This window comes from Ostrea edulis, chromosome 6 (genome assembly GCF_947568905.1).
Source record: "Ostrea edulis chromosome 6, xbOstEdul1.1, whole genome shotgun sequence".
Classification (NCBI taxonomy): Eukaryota; Metazoa; Mollusca; class Bivalvia; order Ostreida; family Ostreidae; genus Ostrea; species Ostrea edulis.
This window is the reverse complement of record NC_079169.1, coordinates 66,174,817-66,185,679: the sequence shown is the minus strand read 5'-3', so window position 1 is coordinate 66,185,679 and position 10,863 is coordinate 66,174,817. Positions and strand designations below refer to the sequence as shown.

At 36.0% G+C, this 10,863-nt stretch overlaps 1 protein-coding gene across 1 annotated transcript; it reads right to left on the bottom strand.

Moving 5' to 3' along the window:
• Positions 1–1,841: 1,841 nt before the first annotated feature.
• Positions 1,842–5,773, bottom strand: LOC130046901 (uncharacterized). Its single transcript, XM_056140456.1, has 10 exons — positions 5,654–5,773; positions 5,477–5,557; positions 5,274–5,333; positions 3,860–3,904; positions 3,661–3,726; positions 3,290–3,388; positions 2,738–2,833; positions 2,518–2,616; positions 2,183–2,260; positions 1,842–2,029 (listed from the first exon to the last, which is right to left on the bottom strand). The coding sequence occupies exons 1-10, from the start codon at positions 5,726–5,728 to the stop codon at positions 1,964–1,966; spliced, it is 765 nt and encodes a 254-aa protein (XP_055996431.1). The 5' UTR covers positions 5,729–5,773; the 3' UTR covers positions 1,842–1,963.
• Between the last annotated feature and the right edge of the window lie 5,090 nt (positions 5,774–10,863).

Sequence of the window (10,863 nt, the reverse complement as noted above, 5' to 3'; positions counted from 1 at the left end):
GTTTCCCAAATTCAATCAAAGACAAATTGTAAACATTGTTACTGGTGACGAAACATGGGTTCACTATTTCGAACCAGTAAGATAAATTGGAAACAAAATTTGGCTAACTAATCACGGTAGAAGGCCTGTAGTTGCCAAAAAGAACCATAAGCACAAAGAAGGTTCTTTGTTGCATATTCTTCTCATATGATGGTATAGCCGTACAAATTCCGATGCCGAAGAGCAAAAGTGTTACAGGTCGGTATTAATTACCGAGATGTTATACTAAAAAAGCTCAAGAAGTATTGCCATAAACGACGCCCTGTGTCAGGATTTAGGCATGTTCGTCTACTTCATGATAATGTTCCATCACATACATTTGAACTTGTGAAGCAATTATTAAAGTCGGAGAAGGTTACCGTCTTGCCTCCAGATCTAGGTCCATGCGACTTTTTACAAAAACTTAAAAAGTTCTTATCAGGTCGTCGTTACAAGTCCCGACAATCCCTTGGCTCCGTCATCAGTCAGTGCCTCAGAGGTCTACCCAAATCAGCGTACCGTGACGCATTTCAGATTGAAATTATGTATTTCAAACTGCGGAGAGTACTTTGAAGGGATGTATAATGTTCATTTCACTATTTGAGTCGAATGCTTTAAATAATTTGGGATATCGTACAATGCACATTACATATCGAGCAGCTCTCGTAATTACCTGTAAAAGAAATCTGGTAGTATGTACACCCATACACAACATGTAGCAGGCTCCGTGTCACAGCTCAAAGACCGTAAGTGAAACGAATTTGGTATTATCGCTGTGTGATAAATATATTCCTATATATCCCCTTATTCTAGCTAAAGTTGTGAATCCGGAAGTGGATTGAAAGTTACCGATACATTGACCAATCAAATAGCTAGATTTTAGCCAATCATAATGATCAGTCACTATCCAATCAGCTTGAAGCTGTAGGGTATAAATGCTGCGAAACAAAGTCAGACTCCACACATCTGGACCAAGAAGAACATTGATTAAAAGGGAAAGCTTAACAACGGTAAGGTATAGACGTGGCTGAACAAGTCTTTCATTCTCAAAGCCAGTAATAATATGACTTTATTAAATACTTTACATAGGAATGAGACATTGCTATGCTTTACCCTTACTTCCGCTACATTATTCTCATTAATACAGACTGAGTCAAATTGAGCAAAGACAAACATTGAACAATATTAAGTAATTGAAGTGAGTAATTTTGAGTTGATCAAATTTTGCTATAATTGTACGTGATTTCATTGTTCTTTGTAAAATAGCTAATCATTTGAACTGAACATTGTCTCAAATCATTTTACTGTCAATCGCTGTTCAATATCTCGGAATAAAGCCGAGAGGACCCACATCGCTAATCAATATTTTGAGCAAGTAGCTCAGTCTAAATTGAGAAACCACGGTTGCACGCTACATAAGCACCAAACATACGCCTAAATTTTGCAGCCCTTCACCGGCAGTGGTGATGTCTCCATATGAGTGAAAACTTCTCGAGTGGGACGTTAAACAATCAATCTATTAGCGTGGACCATGGTCATCCGGGTTGTGCAGGGTTTATTAAAGTTCCTGTGTTATCCTTTTGCATGGTGAAGGTCTTGCTTCTTGCCTGGTCCTTCTGATTAGTATAAATGGAATCCCCGTGTTACGGTATACTTGACTGATCCTTTCCCTTCCTGCACAGAAAACAGACTGAACACTCGAAGATTGTCCTAACACAATTAGGACACCACAGGATTTTGTTTGTTTTTGGAAATACATTATACGGAAAATTTCTTTTGATTTTATATTCAATATGCATGTCTTTAAAAATCACAAATTCAAATTCATTCTCAACAATTTTAATATCAAATTAGAAGTAGGAATAGCTTCAATTAGTCCTCTCATATTTTCAATAAAGTTTCTTTGAGGCATATTCAAATTACATCGCATTGTCTGGTTTAAACTCTACTTGAATCCGAAAAATCTAAGGATCCTTTTCCTCCAACAGCGGCTTCCTTTACCACGAGTGACCTGTACATATAGGAAGAAAACAAGGGGCTCAAAATATTGCAAACATATCAGTAAATATCATCCATCTCGTATGTAATTTGGGACTCTAAATAACAATCTCTAGGAAATCGTTACCAACATTATCAGATAATAGATCTAGTTACATGTCCATACCGTTTCATCCACAGTGGAATCTTGTGAAGGTCTGGGCTCTCTGACATCAGAGTCTGTCTCTGTGATTTGATCTTCACTCTATTTGTGGACAAAACCAGAAACAAAGTCAGCAACCATAATCCATCAATATGATACAAAATTCAAGAAAGACAACAAAACTTCAGGGAATCTTAATCAAATTACCGAATCGTTTGTACCAGGTAAGTCTTTGACATTCTATAACCTCAGTCATTACAAATCTTTTCAAAGACACATATCTGGAGAATTCCATTGAACAAAGGTTTAAATTGTATCCTTTGACATGTACATTCTGGCGACTTTTGGGGAAATTTTACCTGTGAACTTGATTTGAACGTTTCAATCTTGAAAAGGAACAGTTGCCTAGGAATAAAGAAATCGTCCCTATCTTCCAGGCTTTGAGCCGACTGCATACTCTGAATAAATGGAAGTGAAGAAATATCTTAAACTTAGAATATTAAATAAGATGTCAGAAAAGTTGCGATTGTTCTGGATAGAATATTATTTCTATGAAAACGGTGAGATTACCCAGTATACCTGTATATCTCCATGATCTTCGTCAGCGAGTTCTTTCTTAGTGATTTCCTCACATTTCCTCTTTCCTTCCACGTCTGTCTTGCTCTTTACTGTCATCTAGAATACAAGTTTTGTTCCAGAAGAATGATTTTCAAAAATTCTAAAAATTTACATGGACATCCCTGCAAGCCAATGGGAGCGGAGTGGACCGAAAGCCCCTAGCTTCCGAGGAAGTAACATGGTATATTTGCTATAGTTTAGAAACTAAAAAAACATTAACTATGCTGATCCAGCACATAATTGTGAAAATGTTAATTACAAGTTTATTGCTAATAAAATTTTCATTTCAATTTCTTTTTTGGGGGTTTCTGTAAATGTTTAATTAAATCTGTACGGTCTTATACTTTATTATCCCACCTCTGGTGTGTCCAGGAGTCCGTGTTTGCCCAACTATCTATTTTGTATTGCTTGTAGATGAGATTGATCACTGTTCGTTATCTTCACCTTGTTTGATATTCTACAAGACCAATATCTAATCAAAGGAAAATTGATTACCGTCGTCTGCTAACTTACCAGCAGTTCTTCATGAACCGCAGCCATTTTGTCTCTGTGTTGTTTGATACAATCATCGATAACGGGTATGTCTCCAATGCCAAGTTTGGAATTCTGGCTCTAAAATAAAACAATTAATTTATCAATCAAAAATAAGCCTTCAATCATAATGAGTGATAAGTTTAGAATTTCTGAAATAAATGAAATAACCCTACACTTCGCACTAAGACATGAGGAATTTGAATATTAACCTTAAAGGCATAAATTGTCCCTATCGGGATTTTAAGACATGCAATCTAAGAACTTCAACAGTGAAGAAAAATCCGAAACTCGTCCGAATTCGGCTCTAAATCTGAAACTGTTGTTTCTATAAGAGAAGTGTGCACACTTACTCTCAAAGTCGCCTCTTCCTCTTGTAGTATGTTCCGGGCATGCTCAATGATGCCTTGGACGTAATTCTAGTGAAAAGTTAAAGGAACTGTTTAGTTTATCAGCATTCAACAACAAATCGTGCTTGTCCACAAATACATATAGTGCAGATTTGTTTCCCCGGGAAAATGTATCTAAAGTCACTAATGCTAGTTAACGTACCTTGATGTGGTCTGACTCTAATCTCAAGGCGCCACAATTCTTTGTCTGGAAAAAAGTAGGAGTGTTACAATCCTTATTTCTAATACATTTTATATATCGGAAAATCTGGAGATTCTTGTTACATTTTGTAAAAAAAAAAAAAAAAAAAAAAAAAAGTATAAATTTCTCCGCTCCGTTCCTTGCCGTTTAAGTCTCAAGCCGTCACATTTCTTCTGCCTGTACTCTGACTATTAACTTATTTTTCTAGACAGGGGCATAAGAAATGATGAATGGAACTGTAGCGCCAAACGTCAAGGGGGTATGGCGCTATTTTGTGGACTTTGCTTTACGGCTAAAATGTACCTCTTTTTAAGATTGATTGATTGAATATTGTTTAACGTCCCTCTCGAGAATATTTCACTCATATGGAGACGTCACCACTGCCGGTGAAGGGCTGCAAAATGTAGGCCTATGCTCGGCGTTTATGACCATTGAGCACCTGCTGTGACACTGAACCTCGGTTTTTCCGGTCTCATCCGAAGGACCGCACCATTTAGTCGCCTCTTACGACAAGCAAGGGGGTACTGAGGACCTATTCTAACCCGGAGCTCAACAAATGACGGAAACTCAAAGGACGCAACCTAGTACCGTTAATTCAATGTTATGGTGAACGGAAATAGCATACCAAAGTGACCTTAACCAGAAAGTGTGGAGATAGTTATAGACAACTTTTTGGTGTTTTTTAAGGGATAGACAACTTAATTTGGGGCGGAGGTGAAAATTATGTGTAGGCCCGGGCTTGTGTGCTACCGTTGATGTTACGCCCACTCTAGATTTGTGTTCTTATGAAGATAATGAACGATGATCAATCCAATAGATGTTAGAAAGAATGCAAAATTGATAGTGGGACAAACACCAGAGGTGATATCCGGTGCCTAGAAGGGTAAGTCGTCAACCCTCAGGTAAACAGAGTAATCCGTAGGTAAAATCAGTACGTAAAGAAAGGCTTAGGAATTGGTATAGAAGCATGTAACATAAACATGTGAAATTTATAGACGGAAGACTATATTTCTTTCTTTGTTGCCTCCCCCTCCCCCCTGTAACATCAACTTATTTGTCAGTAGCCTTCCTCGGTTTTAAGAATTCGTCACAATATTTTATTTCAGAGAGCTACAGTTCTGCAGTTAAATCATATGCAGATTATGCACTGGCGAATCGAATCATGTATTGCAGTGTTGTTGTTGGTTTTTCTCTCTCAATTAATGCATATTATTATTATCTCCTCGCAATTCATTACGAGGGGGGTGTATAGTAACGGGATGGTTTTTTTTCTATCGGTATATACATGTATATTTTTATCTATAACATTGTCCTTCCCTATAAGCAGGATGTTATCTATTACACTTAATATATCACACGAAGACAAGTTACTTACTTCTTTACTTTCATGGAGAGATGAGAAATATTCTTCTGTTACCCAGTCTGGCAAAAAGTCCTGAAATTTTTTCCATGTCTAAAATTAGTTACGAGCTGAAGAACACATCAAACATACATATCACTTATTGTTTGTGATCTTAATCAATCTAAAATAATGTTGACAATAACGATAATTATAATAGTATTCAGATAGACACTTACATTAGTATCTGCGTTTTGTTTTGTGATGTCGCAGATATTTCTGATGGTTTTCTGTACCTTTCTCTGTGGTACAAATTCCCGCTGTAAAAATTGCTTATTATGTTAACAAATATGGAATACAAATAACTGTTTAAACTTTAAAGAGAATTCCTTTCCGAATCTATTATGAAATTTTACCATTTTAATTTTGTCATCAGACTCCATGATAAAGTAGTCAGGATTCAACTGATACGTCATTCTGTTACTTTCCATTTCTCTAAATAGAAATGATTAATGATATCATATTCATAAAGTTATACAATATATTTGTTAGGTCACCCGCGTAAACTCAGATGATCTACATGTATATAACTACCATTTCAAATTCTTTTAAAATTTGGTATGATACATATTCGGGACAAAGGGGATATAAGTTGTAATGTTCAGGACTCCTGCACCCTGAGGCGTAAGGGGCGGGATGAAATCTACCAAACATTGACAATTTGTCAAAAATTACCCGTACAACCGTTCATAATTATGTAAGAAAAACTAAATGCATAGGCATGTAGAGCAGGGAGGTTTCTACCAAAATTGTAAATTTCATGATCCCAGAGGTCAGGGTTATGTGATAGTGATTATGGTCTTTATCATTTGAAAGATCTAGATCAGTGTTAGAGCGTCCGCTTCGTAACCGGGGGGTCGTGAGTTCGAGTCCCGCTCGTGCCATGGCGTCAAATCTAAGACGTTAGAAGTGAGAATAGCGGGTCTTTTTGGATATGACCTTAAAAACGGAGGTTTCACGGGTGTCGTGACAGGCGTTGGCACGTTAAAGGATCCTCACTGTCACAGTCCTGAGCGCCAAAGATAGGTCTAAATTTGTGGTACTTCACCTACAGCTGGTGACGTCTCAATATGGGTGAATGATATAATAAAACAATCAATCAATACAGGCTATAAAACCTAAGTGCATATTTAGGAAAAGCAGGAAAGAATGTACCAAAATTGTGAATTTCACAACCTGCACGATAGTCATATCGTGTTAATGTTACATATATTATGTAAAGAGACACTTTCAGGGACATTCAAGTTTGAAGAACACGTCTTGTTTTTAAATACTCTAGTACAATGGTACTGTTACTGAATATTAGAATTTAGCTTAGATATGCAGAATATATTTTTTTTTTCTGCATTTCATAGCCCTTGGGGCTAGGGATACTTTTAACTAAAGCTCAGGTGACCGGTAAGTCCTGTGGGTTTCTTGTTTTTAATCTAATAGTAATAATTACTTTGCTTACCTTCTAGCTGCTTAGCTTTGTTTTGTTTAGTTGGATACAGGAAATGCATTGTGACGTCACAATCATACCGTCATAGACGTAATGGCAACGTAACAATCTGTTCAACGCAAAGATTCCTTTACGATCTGAATAATTTTTTTAAAGATAATATTTTGAATACCGGGCTCAATTGGAACAGAATTGCATCAACAATTAGATTTGTATATCCTTGGTTTGTAAAAATCACGCGAATTCAATGTTTTGTATTTATCAATTTCTTTCAACTTTTAAGACATTGAAGATGAATTTCTTTTGAATGTCTTTTCATGTCCAATATTTATGGAGGAAAACCATATAAAAAGCCTTTGTTTACAAATTATTCACACCGAGTAAACTCAAACATGTGCATGTAGAATAGAATCAAACATTCCCATATACAAGAAGCTTACGAAATTCCCTTTCTGTCACTCATTTGTAGTAAAAAAAACTCTCTCTCTCTCTCTCTCTCTCTCTCTCTCTCTCTCTCTCTCTCATATTTTCATTATCGTTAGAATTTAATTGCATATACATGTAATTTGCGTTTTTCTCCCAATCTTAGACAATTTAGAAGAACATTTACAAAACAACCGTGGATAAAATAAAAACACGTATAGATAACATTCGGAACATGTACATGTAAGTCGTTTCATTCAATAAACTAGGCTAGTACTAATGCGTGTACTCTTATATAAAACAATGAATAGAAGTACTACTACAATCAGTATGTTTAAAATTTGAATATTCCGTACTACGAGGGCTGTTCGATATGTAATTCGTATTGTACCACAGCGTGATAACGCTTTGCACGATCTCGTGGATGATGATCCCCTTGAATAGCTCTATTCAATACCTTTCCAATGGTATAAACACAAGCCTTCAGGTCCACATAGTTTTAAACTTATAGTCATTTCAATAGAGCCAGTCGTTGACCACTGTTGTAAAAATGGTTGGGAAACGGGTTGAGAATATTGAAGAAATTAGAGCTTATATAAAAGTTTGCACAATACTCAGTCATTTGGTAATGCAGATTTTTACTGAATCGGGGGGAAGTTTATGGGTCTGATAAAGTATCTTATGAGACAGTTCGTGGGTGGAGAAAGAAATTTCTGACTGGCACAGAGTCCGTCAAAGATGCAGCAAAATATGGCCGACCTGTGACTGTGACATGCAAGGCAAATGTCTCAAAAGTCAGGGAAATAATTGAAAGTGATAGAAGATACACCATTCGTGATATTGCCAAGTTGTTGGCATATCGCTATCGCGGGTGCATTTCATTTTTAAGCGTATTTTCAAAATACGAAAGATTTCCGCATATATAATATTGACAGATGACCAAAAGGGGTACGAGTACAAATCGCTAAGCAATTGTTCAAAATGTTTCCCAAATTCAATTAAAGACAAATTGTAAACATTGTTACTGGTGACGAAAGATGGGTTCACTATTTCGAACCAGTAAGAAAAATTGGAAACAAAATTTGGCTAACTAATCACGGTAGCCTGTAGTTGCCAAAAGAACCATAAGCACAAAGAAGGTTCTTTATTGCATATTCTTTTCATATGATGGTATAGCCGTGCAAATCCCGGTGCCGAAGGGCAAAAGTGTTACAGGTCGGTATTAATTACCGAGATGTTATACTAAAAAAGCTCAAGAAATATTGCCATAAACGACGCCCTGTGTCAGGATTTAGGCATGTTCGTCTACTTCATGATAATGCTCCATCACATACATCTGAACTTGTGAAGCAATTATTTAAGTCGGAGAAGGTTACCGTCTTGCCTCCAGATCTAGGTCCATGCGACTTTTTACAAAAACTTAAAAAGTTCTTATCTGGTCGTCGTTACAAGTCCCGACAATCCCTTGGCTCCGCCATCAGTCAGTGCCTCAGAGGTCTACCCAAATCAGCGTACCGTGACGCATTTCAGATTGAAATTATGTATTTCAAACTGCGGAGAGTACTTTGAAGAGATGTATAATGTTCATTTCACTATTTGAGTCGAATGCTTTAAATAATTTGGGATATCGTACAATACACATTACATATCGAGCAGCTCTCGTAATTACCTGTAAAAGAAATCTGGTAGTATGTACACCCGTGCACAACATGTAGCATACACCCCGTACACAATATTAATTTTTCGTCGATATCTTTGAATACGATTGGTTTTATTCACTGACAGTATGCATAAACTTACACAGATAACAAGTAATTATTGGTCACGTAAAAGTGACGATAAAACAAAGCGTTGTCCTGATATTTGATCCTAGACACGCGGTAGTGCCAAACTCTTGCCCCGATCGTCGGAATTGTGTTGAGGTATTTGATTAAACTAGAAAGTGTACAGCGGATATATTTGTTTCCATATATTCCTGAAATAATACTTTCTTTCGTAACCACATGCTTTCCTGCGAAATATATCCATACAATGAGATATTATGCAAAAACGAACCTCGACCACCGAATTATACTGCTTCGGTAGCCTACACCCCGCTCACAACATAGCCTACATCTCGGTCACAACATAGCCTACACCCCACATGTTGGGGTATACTCGGTGACCCAGCTCTTCTGTGTGAAGAATGCAATGGAACTATATATAACTTTTTTTAAAAATATTTTTTTAAAGCATTCTTATCACTAGATTAATTTCCTTTATCTTTAAATAGACGTGCATAAGAGGTATGTTTGCGCGGATCCAAGATTTTTTTCCCCACTACTTTTGGCAAGAAAGAAATCCATTAAGAATATAATAATTTTCAGATTTGTAATTATATATATGTTCAATTTTGTTATATAATGCTATAAGATGTACATGTCTTTCGCAATAAAGAATCATAACATGATTAAATTTGTATTAATTTACTTCTTAAAGATATATTTTGAGCATTAACCTACCACTCATTAATTACTGCATGTCATGTCAATCCCTTTATGTTAACAGTATTCGGTTCAACTGTCCTACTGAAATATCTTACAGGTGTGATGATATATTTATTATTGTACCATGCCGGATAACATGCCAACTTGTCATCACAAAAAAAAAATAATTTTGAAATTAATTTATTTTAGTAACTTGTTCATTTTGTCGTGTTGTTTTAGTTATGTAACTTGTGCTGTATTTTGTTTATGTTAGCTTAATGGGTGATATCAATAAATAATTGAATATTGAAAACGAAGTAGACAATATGTAATATATGATGCAATATGTTCTGTTTCGAAAACATCTTAATGGTTTACAAGGGAAGAGTCAAAAATATTTCTACAACTCTCTCTCTCTCTCTCTCTCTCTCTCTCTCTCTCTCTCAATCGATCGATCGAGCCTACGAAACCTACTAAGTGAGGACGATGTGTAGAAGAGAATACACACATACCGGTATATTATTCTAAAGGCAAAAAAGAATTATATAGATAGTAGGTATAGCTATAAGGATACCTATAAAAGTTTATCTAATACTCTCTTTCGAATTATGAAAAAAAAGTTTTTGAGAGAGAATATTATCAAGGACATGTCCTCACACCACTTGTCCTCACTAAGCTAATATTTTGTATCTACATCTTTCACATGCTGTACATAGCATTTATAAGGAATTTTTTTCCCTCCTAGTGCAATTATGTCCTCACAACTTCTGTCCATTGGTTGAAATTTGTCCTCACTTTACATGTTTTACTCCCCCCCCCCCCCTCTCTCTCTCTCTTGATCTGTACTGATCAATGCGATAACATATATGTATAATGTAAAGATTTCGACAAATTTTATTCAATTACTATCAGCAGAAAATGTCATTGAATTGTGTAGATTGGGGAAATAATGTTCCCATACAAACACAAAAAAGTTTCTAAGAATTTTTCTTGTTTGAATATATATTTCAGTCTATAACGTTCATAATCCTCTCTAGAAGGAAATAAAGTACGACTAAAATGTGTGTGTGTGTGTGCGTATCAGATAATTTCATCACATGGTTACAGTCGTAAAGTTGATCGTGTATATTAGATAATTGAATCACATAGTTACAGCCTTAAAGTTAATTCTTAATCTTAATTCCACAATAATCTCTTCTTTGTGGGCATTAGTATCGCCTCTACCTTCCTGGCTACC